The following is a 15,273-nucleotide window of genomic DNA, read 5'->3' on the forward strand; positions in this document are numbered from 1 at the left end:
TAGGCTGCCACAATGTAAGTTCTCGGGGAAATTAACTTTCTGTCTTAACTATTTTTTTTTTGTAAAATATTAATTAGTTTAATGATAAATAAAATATCTACATTAAAAAATAAAAATAATTGTATCCTACATGGAATTGGGTATTAGAGCTTTGATTATTCTTTATTTGGACCCTACCACACATTTTTCTAGGCTTCGGTTGGTATTCTTGGTGCATAAAGTGTTTATGTACAAATTATGTGATATTTGTATTAATAATTCAAAGATTCTTTGTTTTTAATAAATAATAAAGATATTTAAAGAAGAAAAAAAAATCAATAATCAATACAAAAGATCAACCAATTAATAGAAATCTTGGGCCCATATATTACTACTTTATGACCACATATTTCCCTACTCATTCCTTTTTTTTTCATAAATCCAGATAATTGATGAGAAATACAAATCAATCACATGTTATCACCTAGGATTCTGTTAGTCTTTCTTTGTGATTTAGGTCTGAAACAAAGGTCAATTTTGGAATTTCAGCTCTATCTCTCTCTATCTCTCCTTATCCAGCTTTCACCTATTCTCATTCCCGTGCTTGACTGTCTCTTCCTCAAATAATTATTATTTTTTTGAAACTTAAATAATATATATATATATATAAAAATAGAATTGAATCGATTTTTTTAATAAATTCGACATCAGGATTTACCAACGTCTTTTAAATTATAATTAGAGGATAATAAATTGAGTTCTTACACAATTCACTATACTATTCAAAATATTATATTCGACCACTTTATCATTTTGAAATATTAAGTAGATTTAAACACATTTTTAGATAGCATATATATACAGAATAATTCAAATTCTAATATATTTGTTAAATAAGTAAGAAATAATCAATTAAACAAGAATCTAAAGAAGGTAACAAAGTACAAATAAATTTGATTATACAAGAAAGCAAACTTATAAAATCTATAAGTTTTTATTTATGTTTTTTTTATGGACAAGTAGCCTAATGTTGGCAGTAACCTATTTGATACACAAACAAATGTATAAATGATTTATATGAAAAAAAAAACAACAAAATGCTTTAAATAAAATCAAACAAAAATTAATAACTTCAATACCATCAGCGAAAATAATTTCCATAAACTATAATTAGGAAAGCAAACATACAAAATGACTGTAAACCTCAACCAACTTTTCCAAAAAAATATATATTTTTTTACTTTTCTGTTTTTTAATTGGAGTTTATTTCTAGAGTGACTACATCACCCTTAAAATCACTATCTCTATATAATTAGAGTGTTTTGGTCGAGAATTAAATATGAAGTCGTTTGATTTTTTATGTAAAATTTTTGTCACTTGAACTAATTTGGTGGGTTGAAAAAAAGGATGACACGAGAACTTCTCCAGGGTCACTCATCAAGGTCACTCATCATAATACTACTATTGCCCAAATATATTTAACTACAGTGTTCATAATAAAAATGTACAAATCAAAACAATGTTTAATGTCATCCATTATTCACATCTAATACTAATTATCATTATTTAGAAAAGTAAAGAGTGAGGAAAAGATTGTGAAAGAAATAATATTTATCCAAATAATTTCATGAATAAAGTAATATCCTTAATTTCACTTGATAAGATGCATACAGTTTATGATTATTATTATTATAATTATATCTACAACAAATTGATATAACCATCTAAGACATGCAAACAAAAATGAGAGAATTAAATAATTAGTATCTTAAGCACATTATATATGCCTATTAGAGTGCTAGAAACTAAGGCTTATGCATTTTGTTTCAAGAGTTAAATTGTATATCTTTCAATTTTATAATCTATTCCAAATAAAGAGGAATAATCACACTTATGATAATAAATTAATCATCACTTGATTGGATCTTTGAAATCGAGAAACAACAAATATAAATGAAAATATAAACGACACAAGAACACTAAGAATTTAACGTGAAAAATCTTCTCAAATCTAGGAGTAAAAATTACGGAATTTTCATCCAAAAAAAACTTCATAATAATTAAATGTAAAACATGAAATAAGTGAAGATAAGAGTCTCTCAGATATGTTTTTATAAAACTCTTCCTCCAGTTTTTTTTACATAACAAGAATATCTCAAGAGACTTTTTCCAATAAGACAATCATACCCCTAATTAATACAAATCGACTTCTGAATAAGCTGATTTTTTTTATTACATAGTTGGGAGCCCAAACAAATCCCAATATTCGAGCTTGCATCTGTATTTTAACTGCTCCTCCGAATTTATGAATAGGTTAACTTACAAATTAACAAGTACTCATTTAGTTTTGTAGATGGGCTAATTCACAAATTAACGACTCGTTTACACTCAAATAGTGGGGTCGCGCATTATGGTTCAAGAACCCAATCTCTCATTAATCATTATTATATATGACATATGAAAATCTCTATAAAACATGTTTTTGTAAAGAAAGTAAAATAAAACTATTAAGAAGGTAACCAGTTCGAAACTTAAATATGTCATTTTTAATTTTAGAAATATTGTTCAAATGAAGTGATTCGTTTGCAATTACACAACGGTCGCACGTTGTGGTGCAAGGATATATTAACGTCTTATTAAACATTATTATATATTCAATTTGTTCAAATATCGTGCTTATAATTCAAAGGTTTGCAGATACAAGACCTGCAAAAACCATTTTTAATTTTAAATATAACATTTGTATGTGTATTTACAGAAAATAAAATTAAAACCGTCTTCAAAATAAAGAACAACAACAGAACTCAGATTGAAAATGATTTATATAGCTTTTGTATATGTAATCTTTGAATTATAAGCACCATATTTTAACCAATTGAACTAATTAAAACATTCATATGGTGTCTATTTAACTGACATTTCTTTAATGTTTAACATTAATATGACGGAAGAGATCGACCCCCATTTTTCTGTTTTCGAACTTCTCAAAAACCATCTCAATTAAAACATTTCAAGAACACCATCGACAATAAAAGAGGCACTGTAATTGCTGGAGCTTTTGGCGACACTTATCAATCTTTGGGTATTATGGTTGTTGTCCTTTTTTAACCACAAAACTGTCATCTGCAAGAAATTTATCCAACTGAACTAATTAAAACATTCTTATAGTGTCTATTTAACTGAAAATGCTTAATTTAATGTTTGAAATTAATATGACTGAAGTGACCCCTAATTTTTCTGTTTTCAAACGCTCAAAATATTTCAAGAACACCCATCAACAATAAAAGAGTCAAACTGTAATTGTTGGAACTTTTGGCGACACTCATCGATGGCTTGGTATTAGGGTTGTTGTCGCTTATTTTTAAACTACAAAACTGTTATAAGCAATAAAGTGTCTCTAAAGGCTGTAAGCCTGTAATGATACTTGTTGAAAAACTAGAATCTGATGAGTAAATAAGCTGCCGGCAATATCAAACCTGTTTTTGATGCATGATTATTAGTCCACATCACGTTTTCAATTTTTCAAGTATTTACTATGTAGACAATGAAAGATATGACATGTCTAATCCACATGATATGAGGTAAATCAAATGATAAATATGGTATCTAACAAACTAAAAAGAGTTACCATTTCTACTAAGAGCACCATAAATTAAAGTGATTCATTACAGTTAGGGGTTGTGCTAACTTAAAAAAAAAATAGCCTTAACTTATCTTTTATGAAATGAATTAGAATCATAGAGTAAAAATTAACATTTTTGCAATACTTTCTTATTTTTCTTTTATACATGGTGAAACTTTAAATTGACATTTGTCACTTTTTTGTTTTTTTTCTATTTCATTTATGCATGACAGGTTGCTAAGAGCTCATGGCTTTCCACTTGGATGTAATATATGATTAAAATGCCCATAGTCAAAATCCTACAATTTTTATAGATTTATTATGTAGCAAAATAATTTGTAACTCCTAGCTATGTATATGATTTAATTTCCTATGTATATCAGTATATGATTTAATTGAACACTTCACTTATAAAAGTATTTACTATATATAATCTTTACTAGACTCATCCTATACTCAAAAATATTAATTAGCATGAAAGATTAAGCGTGAATCAAGCATGCAAGTTCATTTCTAACCCATTAATAATCATTTAGATTATCTCTTATAATATCAATTTAGGAATAATCTATGATTAAATATGAGAACAAATCATATACTTATCTTTTTCGCTTCATTATAATGTTAATTCTCATGAATTATATGACTATGGATTATTTAGATATATATACTGTATTTAATATAATAAGTGAGTTATTTTTATATCATTATTATACCTATTTTTATACTAGTAACTATCCTGAATCCAACTGATTTTTGTTAAAATAAATAAATTATAATGACTTCAAATCAATATATGAAATTAAGAAGATGGTTTATTATTTATTGACATAAGAATATAATATTAAAATATATTAAATAACTATGTGATGAACATTGAGCATCCTAAAAGTATTATTATTAATTTTAAATTAGGTTTATTTTTAAATAAAAATAATAACCCCTCTTTAATTCACATCTGATCTCTACTTCTAACTAACATTTTTTAATAAAAAATGAACTTATTACTTTTGATAATTTATACAATATTCATAACTTATTGTCTTGGAGATAGTTTAAGGGATGTTATATCGCACACAATTAGCCAAATAATGGAAAGGAGTATGACAAAATATTCAAATTTAAAAGATAATGACAAACAAGAATGAACATAGAAAAGTATGAGTGGTTTTCTCTAAGGATAAACATTTTCATTATACCGATCAATAGTAATAGCATACTAATATCGTGTTATTTATGGAATATTTCATATGTATATGTTTTGGACTATTCATATCATTATATTATATATGAAACCAGCAAAAAATAGAGAAATAAAGTTAATTTGTTGCGATTGCCTATACAGATGGTATCGTTCAAACATCTAGTTAAATAAACAGTATATTATAATAATGATAATTTTTATGAGTTAATTAAACTACAAATTAAGTTACAAATATGTACAACTCCAAAGTAGGGACTCTATCTATCTAAGTCAATATTCTCAAATTAGATGAAGTCAACATGAAGTTGATATGTTGGAGGGAGCGTCACCACAGACTCCGTTCCGTGTCTAATTCTCTTATTCTCATTGTACATTCCCAAGTTTGTGAACCTCTTTGAGGAATGCTATAAAGTTTTTGAACCTCTTTGTGGTATGGTACTTTGATTTTGCAATCTTGGTTTTCCTCTTTTCCACACGTATGCAACTTCCGAAATAATTAATTTCCTCAGCATTATTATCGCAAAGAAACAACAACAAAGTTCTCTTCGACAATTTTTTCCTACCCACTGATCAAATGACTCATTTGTCATGGATTTCTTAGCTAAATCTTCCGGTTCCACCTAGTTATAAAATAGGAATCTAAATATAAGGGTTGTGAGTGTTTGGAGGCTCCCCCTCCATATTAGGTGTTCACCTTGACATTGCTCTTCTCTATATATATTTGAGTCAATCCCTAGGTCCTCATCATCTAGAAAGGGTTCTAGAATCCCTGGTTAGTTCGACCCTACCAGTATATAGGTAGTGCATTTATCCATTAAGAAAGCGCCACATGTGGATAGAGAAAAAAATCAAGAAATAAGAGAAGTGATGCTTCACTTTTGTGTATAGGTGTCACTTTATGAGTGGGATACAGGTCGGGCATGTAGTGGTAGCATAGCATCGAATTAACCAGGATTCCTAACCATAATTAGTCCATTAAACATGCCCATCCCAGGTGGTAATTGTGTTAGAGCTCTCACTGCAAGTTGATACCGCTTCCCATTTATTTCAACTTCAATCACCTAAATAATATTGAATCCTCAAGAGGTTTTGTGGATGCGTAGTCAATTATCTGTTGTCCTTACTTTGGGTGCACCTAGTCAAATAGCTTCTTATGTTCTCATTAAGAACCTTAATTAGTTTTATTTTTGCTAAAGGTAAAACTCGATAATTTAATTGGCCCAAATAATAAATGAGTGGCAGAAATAATAATAAAAAAAATTGTAGAGGGAGAGAGAGAGAAAGAATATTGACAGCATTAAAAACTAGATAATACACACATTTCATGAATAGTACTATATAGCATAAGATTGTTAATAATAGTTGTATGTAAAGGAAGCAAGGAAAGTACAGAGGGATAGAGGAGAGAGAGAAGGAATATTGTTGAGTGAGAAAATAAAAGGAACAAAACTAGGGCTTCCTGAATACTACTTGTTTGCTTCCATCTTCATCTCCGGCCTGTAGCTGTTCAGCTCCCTGGATATTTCTTCATCTTGGTTGTTTCTCCTTTTCCTCGAATTCTTCAAAGCAGGACAAGATAGTGGAAGCACACACTTATTTCAAACAATAAAAAAGAGGAAGAAAGAAGCTGCATCAGCAGCAGCTGAAGAAGGACAAGATCTAAAGGCTAGATCGATCTTAATTACCTATATCTAAAGAAACTTAGAAAGGAAAACAATCATGAGTGATGCATTTCCTTCAACGCTTTTCTTTGGAATGAAGAATGAAGATCAGAATTTCATGAGACAACAACAACAGCAAAAACAATTTTCTTCCGTTCCAAGTTCTTCAACAACCCCAACTGGTGCGCCGCCACAAAAGAAAAGAAGAAACCTACCCGGAGCACCAAGCAAGTCCCCTCTCAGTTTAATTAATATATATTAGTCTCTTTATCAATCATAGATTTATTGTATTCATTCTTTCCACTTTCTGCAGCTGCTATCCTTCATTTCATGTTGGAGATTACATGAAATGAAGAAAGTCATCCATAAAGTTGTTGTGAAAGTCCAGTCTTAGATTGCTGTGACCCAACACTTTATGTTTTGTAAACCCAGAAAAAAAGGAGAGAGAGAGAAGGAGAGATTGACCCTATCTTTCTTTCATCTGATAGTTTAATCTATAAAAGAGTGAATGATGGAAGAAAACAAAATAAGAGCGAGAAGAAGAAGAAGAACACTTTAGCTTTTTTTTAATGGAGGGGGTTATAAATCATCAAACAAACAACATGACTTTGTTTTTATGTTTGTGTTTTTATTTCTCTATGAATTGACATTTCTTCTCTTTTGTTTTGATGCTTGTTCTACATAGCATGACTTATCTCCATTGTTTGTATTCTTCTTTGTATCTTCTCTCTCTAGCTATTTTGCTAATTGAGATCTTTTTCTGATTTGATCAAACATATGAAAACAGATCCAGACGCAGAAATAATCGCACTATCGCCTAAGACATTGGTGGCTACAAACAGATTCATATGTGAGGTGTGCAACAAAGGGTTCCAAAGGGAGCAAAACCTACAGCTCCATAGAAGAGGGCACAACCTCCCATGGAAGCTAAAGCAGAAAAACCCTAACAAAGAGGTGAGGAGAAAAGTGTATCTTTGCCCCGAGCCAACTTGCGTTCACCACGACCCTTCTCGAGCCCTAGGTGACTTGACCGGAATCAAGAAACACTATTTCAGGAAGCATGGAGAGAAAAAGTACAAGTGCGACAAATGCTCGAAAAAGTATGCAGTGCAGTCAGATTGGAAAGCCCACAAGAAAACTTGTGGCACGAGGGAGTACAGATGCGATTGTGGTACGCTCTTCTCGAGGTTAGTTCATTCTTTAATATCAATTATTAAATTTTGTGTTCAAGTAATAATTTTTATGATTTTTTAAAATAATTTGATACCAAAAAAGAGGAGATGGGGGATGTTATTTGATTCAAGAGGGTGTCCTCCTGTTTGGGGTTGATATATTTAATTAGCTAGAAAATTGATCAGCAATTCACGTGGAGTAGTGCAGAAGATATTAAAATGGATGTAGTGACTGGCTATATTATAAGTTTGTCATGTGATCATGAGCAGAAACTGTTTCATATGTTTACAGTTTGTTTTCTTATGAATTGTCTGCATATACTCAGCCCTTGTCCTGCCTTTTGTTTTTTATCCTCGTGAATTTCTTCAACTTATAGGGACCTCTCTCTCTCTCTCTCTAAGGCAGTCAATTTTTTGGGGTAAGAAAACCATGTACAAGCCTGTGACACAAATGAGTTACAAGGGATTTCTATAGACAATATATATATAAATATATATATATAAATATATATATATATATATTAAGTTATATAAGGATAATAACAAATGAAATTCCTGCCTATGATAATAGTAATTCATTTGTGAAAGAAGATGGTTGAAAAAAATAAAGGAGAGAGAAAATCCAGAATAAGTAGGCCTCCATGCAAAACCAAAATGGCTGGCCGGAGGACAATAGAGGTCTTCAACCCCATTATTTGTGAGTATTGTTTGTAATATGAGAAAATCGAATTCAAGACAAAATATATAATATTTATCTTAAAGTTAATAAATTATTAGTTTATTATAAAATTAAAAAAATTTAAATACATAAGTTTAGAAAAAAAGGTTGGACTAGGCTTATGTCTAATATAATCCCTAAATTGCAAAATATCACATGTTGAATTATGGATATGGATCTCCCTCGGGTTCTACCCAGGTCACACACATGCTGGCGATCCTTAGCATAGTAGGTCTCGACCATGTATAATGTAATTAGTAATTGGGATGTAATGAGTTGGGATGTGAATCGAAAATCACGGATTAAAATTCCATAAGGATTTGGAAATTTTATAATGGTATCAACTATGAAGGGTAGTAAATTAAAAGAGGAAAAGCTTAGCGAATCTTTAGAGTTTTTTTCATAGTTTTAGAATTTAGACTCCTTTTTTTTATTTCTTAAAGTGAGGTCTTGAAGATGGAAAGAATTGTGTACAAATTTTGTTGAGTTCTTTTTAGTTCTTCTTTGGTCATTTTTCATTTTAACTTGAGTGAAAGTGAAAGATTTGAAGGATAGTGCTTGAGAATGAGAGATTTAGTTTTATTTAACAAAGCTTTATTGTCAAAAGAGTGTAGCAATTCTCTTCTTGAAGTGGCTAGTATGATCAAATGTAAATATGAACAAAATTGGTCTAAATGGTTCAATAAAGTTAGCATCCGGCCTACTGGTGTAGGGAGAAATATTTACTTGGAAGTCTTTTCGTACGTAGTGTTGTTTCTCGGTGAACGACTCATCGGTCAACTTTTGAGACGATATTTGATGCAGTGTCAGAACTCTTGCCTTCCTCTTTTTGGGCGTGATTTATAGAAATTCTCCAGTCAAGGACATTAACATTCTAATTTCGTGAGTAAAATCAAATATAGGAGAAAATTAATGATAGAGAGTTAACATTACATGAAAGAGTGTTGTTTTTAATGAGGCGTAAGATGATGATTATTTTTTTGCCTTTAAGGTTGATTGATCATTGCTATACTTTATTTCTGGAGATTGCTTTGTGTGACTTTCTATGTGAGAAGTTGTGAGATTCTAAATTTCTTTCAAAATTCTTAAATTTTGGATGGTGTGCGATGCATTGAGAGATATTGACTATTAAAGTGATATACTATGGTTAGTCGTTGCAAAATGTATTGTAAAAAAAGTGGAAACAACACCTCACTGATATTTGCATTACAAAGAATTGACTGTGATTTGGAGCTTACTTTGGAATAAATCAATCGTCGGATATTGGAAAATTTAGATAGAAACTATGAGTGAATGTGTCCCTATACTAGTTATCTTCTAGTGGACCATTTAGCTCGAAAGTAATCGTAGAACATTCAGTGTCGGTCGACTGATTTGTTTACTTCACAACACTATTATTATGACAATATGAGTGTCTCTTAGAAAAAATCGGTGTAGGTGGTCGGTGAATTCATAGATCTTTTTGAGAATTTTCGAATTTGTTAATGCTAGATTTTGTATGTTTGTTTGTTGGTGAGCAATTTGCCTTATATTTTAATTGTTATATCACAAAATTAATTTTGTTATGGTTTGAGTGTGTTTGATGTCACTTTAAACACTCGTATTTTTGTATTATTTTTTTCGATAGACTTAAACCACTCTTATTGATATAATATTTTATGTACTATTTGGAAGAGAAAGAAAGTGACATTATAAATTTAGTTAGTCTATTTCTCAAATCTTGATGTAATGGATTTAGTTGATGTAATGGATTTTGTTCCTATTTATTTGTGCTCCTAATAAATATAGATAATTTTCTCTTGTTGTCTGGTCATCATTAGTTGTTACTGGTTCTGAAAAAAAAAAGTTGAAATCAAGTTTCTTATGGTTAGAAGTTTCCTTTAAGGTACATTAAGTTATCCCACTACTAATGCAAGATTGTATCATTGCTTCACATGAAAAATACATCCTTAGAACTTTCCTCGCGATGGTTCTCGGCCTCCTGCCCATGAACCGCGTGTAGAATCTCCATACAAATGGTGTTTCATATTTAAATCCTTCTAGCCTTCCCTAGTCCTGTGAATGTCATATGGTTCCTCCACATTAAAGTAGGAATAGTTGGGATCCTGTTCACGAATGTTGGAGCTCTCATCTATTGTTGGTGGCATATCCAATGTGGTGCACCGTGTAGTACTAGTCTAAAATATGTGTTTTTTAGATTCTTGATTTGGATATCATAAGAACTTTCCATTTTTTTTGCAGTTTCTATTATTGTTGGTATTGCTATAATTTACCTTCCATTACTCATAATACTTAATGTAATGACTTATAACATACTTAGAATTTTATATATTTTTCTACTTTTAATGTGATGTTCTTGTTAATTGCGATTCAATGAAAACCATCATTTTTTTAAAAATATGAAACATAGATTGTCAAATCCAAACTTTACAAATAAATGGAGATTGTATAAAAATATTAACTACTATAATAATAACTAACTGCAAGTAATCTTGACAACAAGACTAAAGCAATAAATCTTTAGGTACTCGTAAGCAGATATGATATGATCTAATGAGTGTAATATGCTTTTGACAAGTTTTATGCTTTAAGCGATCCGGTTTATCATCTTGTCTTTATGTTTTTGTGTATTTGTTAACCAATTATATATACTTCAACTTATCATTTTTAGTTTGAATACAAGCGGCACTTTTTTTTTTAAGTGAAGACATATTTGATTTGTTTCTATGTATGGTGCAATATTTTGCATAGATCATACAACTTAATGTTTCCATTGCTCTTTATATGTTTACTAATGTGCTTAACAATCACCAATTGCAGGCGCGACAGCTTCATTACCCACAGAGCATTCTGCGACGCTCTAACTCAAGAGAGCACCAGGCTCCCTTCCAGCCTAAGCACCATCGGAAGTCATCTCTTTGGGAATAGCACCAACCCACTTAACACAAGCTTCAATCTTTCTCACCAAGTTATCAACAACCAAGCATTGCCCATGATTCATGATCAGAACCACCCATTAACTCTGGGTGGATCTAAATATGATCATCTCCTCCCCTCATCAAACCCTTCATTGTTTTCATTGTCTTCATTGTCCCAAATGAATCAAGATGCAGCCTTCCACAGCCTCATGCAGCTCCCACCTCAGCACCTTCAGGCCAGCAACAATGTGCCAACAAATCTTCTAAACCTTGGTTTTAATCCAACCAACATGTCTTCATCTCTAGGTGGCTTCTCGATCCACGAACAATTATTCAACAACAATAACCTCGGGGCAGATTCGATGTTTTCCAACAACAGCATGGCTGAAATGGGCATAGGAGCTTCAGGACTTTCTCCTATGTTTGGAAACTCGATGATGCAACCTCAAATGTCGGCCACTGCTTTGCTTCAGAAAGCTGCCCAGATTGGATCTGCCACAAGTGGGAATGGATCCTCTGTTTTGAAGGGTTTGGAACCTACAGAAAACCAGCTGGAGGGATTAATGAGTTCTCTTGTAAGTGGTAATATTAGTATTGGGAATAGAAACGTTGATGAGAATAAGATGACATTGGACTTCTTGGGAGTTGGTGGTGGAGGTGGCAGAAACAGGGGTGGTGTTGGACTTGAGATGGGAAACTTTGGGGCCAAAGGAACAACAAATTCACATGCAAGTCGTGTGTTTGATGCTCAAGAATTGTTGTGAAGATTGAGAAGATCATTTGGCAGTAAACAGACATGAATATTACTAGTAAAAAATTTACCTTACATATGCTGAAAGTTTACTAACCAAACTCTGTTTTTGTTACACCCATACTTTGTTTTCCACTCTTTATTACTATTTTGTTTTTGGTTGAACTTGTTTTCTTGACCAATGCATGTTATTCATTTGCTTAATGACGTGTTGTTATATATCAATATTGTTTTAGTCCATATCTTGTATCGTATAATCACAAAATTTAAATTCTTGATGAGTTCACGAGAACATAATAAAAAAGGCTGATACATGAAATATAAAAATGAAAGGCCGCATACTTGGTGTTTCTCAACTACATACCGCTTTTCTTGGAAAATCTTGTATAAATAAAGGAATTAATACAAAAGTTATAATATTTTGGAAACAGGTATACAAAAAGCTGAAGTATCAACAAAAAAGAAACTTAACAAAAATGAAAGCAAACATGAGGGGATGAGATATGATCAAGATGATGTTCATTAAGCCCTTGTTTCAAGTGATGGACCATTCATGAATGAAGAGGAAACAACTAGTTATGATAATTTCCATTTTTGTTTTCTGAATTAAACAGAACTAGAATGACACCAGCACATTGTGAGCAAATTTCGTTTCCATTCAAAAATTTCGTTTCCATTCAAAACTTTTTCAGTAATACATGTCTCAATTATGAAAATCTCTTAAAGTTCATAATGAGACAAATGATATGGAATGATTTGGATCCATTTTATCATAGATGGAACTCATGGAAGTCAAAGTTCGAACTCCTTTCTTATGTATATTAAAAAATGAACTTTTCATTAATCTATCGTGAACACAAAAGTTGGATTAAAAAATTCATTTTTTTTTTTATATATAAGAGGCCATGGAAATTATGGATTGTCCCACCTTGCATTGACATGCTTTTAGTTAGTGAGTCGTTATTTTGGGGTGGCTAAAATTTTTTAAAAGGTATTTCTGTGGAGTTGTTTGGACCATTGGCCTATTCTACTAGAGCGTAGGATAGTGCATAAGATGTGCCACCCTTTTAGGTTCGAGAATAAGTGGTTGATCAAAGACTATTTTGTGTCGCATGTGTAAGAATGGCTGGGGTCTTAAGTTCCTTCGGGTTTGGCATCATCAAAAGATTTTATGAATTTGAAGAACTTATGCAAAGTATTAAAAAGTTTTTATGTGGGTGAACGTGCAATATTTTGTGCAAATATCGAAATTTATGTAATAAGATAAATGTTATTGATGAGGTGGAAGAGGTTTGTGACCTTTTGAAGAAAGATGTTCTCTCTCGTATTTTGCTAGTCAGTAATCTTCTTGAGCTATGCAAAGTAGAAGAGATCGGGGCTAAACAACGTAGCAAGGCTACTTGACTGAGAACTATGAATAAAAATACAAAATTCTTTCATGGGTCTCGAAGGCGCATGCTAGGAACAATGCATTTAACTCAATTTCAGTGCATAGTGTTGTTCATGATTGTGAGCCTACAATTTCAAATAATATTGTGCAATTCTATAAATATTTATTTAAGGAACCAAATAGGGTCAGACCGAAGTTGAATGGCGCAAAATTTTCTATTATTATTGTGGAACAAAAATACGTATTGGAAGCACGTTTCATGGAAAAAGAAGTGGAGACAACGATAATGGCTTGTGGGAGCGATAAGTCCCCGAGTAGTGATGTATTTAATTTAGTTATTTTCAAAAAGCATAGCCTTTCCTAAAAAATGATATCATGAAGCGATCGAACATTTTTATAAATTCTCATCATTTGATAAGAGTTGAAACTCTTTATTAACCAACTTGATTCTCAAAGGCCTCCGTGACTGTTGATGTGAAAAAATTTAGACATATTAGTCTTGTTACATCTTTCTACAAGATTGTGATTAAATGTTTGAAAAATACACTACGTAGAGTTTTGAGTTAGTGACTTCGACAAATTAGATGACTTTTTTCAAGGTCACCAAATTTTTGATGCGTCTCTTATTGCAAATGAATGCATTGAGTCAAAGGAGATCTGTGTGCTTTCATGAAGCTAGATATTGGAAAGGCCTATGATAATGTGAATTGTGAATTTTTATTTGATGTAATTGGTAGAATGGGTATGAGGAGAAGTGAATTGATTATATTAAATTATGCATGTCGACAACCAAGTTCTCTATAATTGTGAATGAAAGCCCTAAATTATTTTTCAAAATCTCGAGGGGAATCAATTAAGATGATCCTTTGTGCCCATTTTTGTTCATCATTGTTATATAAGTTTTTTTAAATGTTGGTTTTTACCGAGCATGCTGCCTCATTAGAGGAGTGAGGAGGTCTCCATTTGTCATTTTTTTATTTTTATTTTCACGAACGATAGCTTATGCATGATTAAGCCACTCACAGAAATTTCAAGCATCTTTGTGATATTATCTGGTTATTTGGAGCCTGTGCTGGATTGTGAGTTAACCTCGGGAAGTCTGATATCTTTTTCTCAAATTCCGTATCCAATAGAAGGAAGATGGAACTTGATAGCATCTTGGGCTTTAGTGTGAGATTATTTTCATCCACTCATCTTGGGTTTGCCTTTAAGTACTAAATCCTGCTCCAAAGCTTTTTGGGATCCAATCATCGCCAAAATAGAAAAAAAGTTACCGATCTGGAAGAACAAGATGATTTCTAAAGGTGGACATTTGTTTCTCATCAAAAGTGCTCTAGCATCTATGCCCATTTACATGATGTCTCTATTTCTTATACCTAAAAGTGTGGATGTGAAGATGGAAAAAAAATTATTTGTAAGTTTCTTTAGAGATCCTCTAAGTCATCCTTTTGACAGTTGGTCAGTTATAATAAAGTGAAGAAGTTTAAAGATCACGGGGGCTAGGGTATATGTGATTTGACTTCGTTTAACAAAGTCTTTATTTTTATCAAAATGGTGTAGTATGTAATTTTCAAAACCTACCTCTTTGTGGGCTACTATGATCAGATATAAGTATGAACAAGAGTGGTCTAGTTTGTTCACTAGACCTATTAATCAGGTTGTGGGATGTGTGCATTCAATCTAGTAAACTCTTTCGGTATTCATCTTTAGAGCCTGGTTAGATGCTTCAATCCTTCATTCATATTCCGTCTCAATATCTTGTACTAAAGAAATTATAAATAGATAAAAAAAAATAAAAGTCTGACTTTTGGAATAATGATATCGATTGGTATTTGATACATTGCGGTCGGTAACATTG

The 15,273-nt window shown here is 31.6% G+C and overlaps 1 protein-coding gene across 1 annotated transcript; it reads left to right on the forward strand.

Moving 5' to 3' along the window:
- Positions 1–6,094: 6,094 nt before the first annotated feature.
- On the forward strand, positions 6,095–12,190 carry LOC124945165 (protein indeterminate-domain 5, chloroplastic-like). Its single transcript, XM_047485553.1, has 3 exons — positions 6,095–6,693; positions 7,254–7,653; positions 11,177–12,190. Exons 1-3 carry the CDS (start codon positions 6,525–6,527, stop codon positions 12,036–12,038), a joined length of 1,431 nt encoding a protein of 476 aa, XP_047341509.1. The 5' UTR covers positions 6,095–6,524; the 3' UTR covers positions 12,039–12,190.
- Positions 12,191–15,273: the final 3,083 nt, after the last annotated feature.

This window comes from Impatiens glandulifera, chromosome 7 (genome assembly GCF_907164915.1).
Source record: "Impatiens glandulifera chromosome 7, dImpGla2.1, whole genome shotgun sequence".
NCBI lineage: Eukaryota > Viridiplantae > Streptophyta > Magnoliopsida > Ericales > Balsaminaceae > Impatiens > Impatiens glandulifera.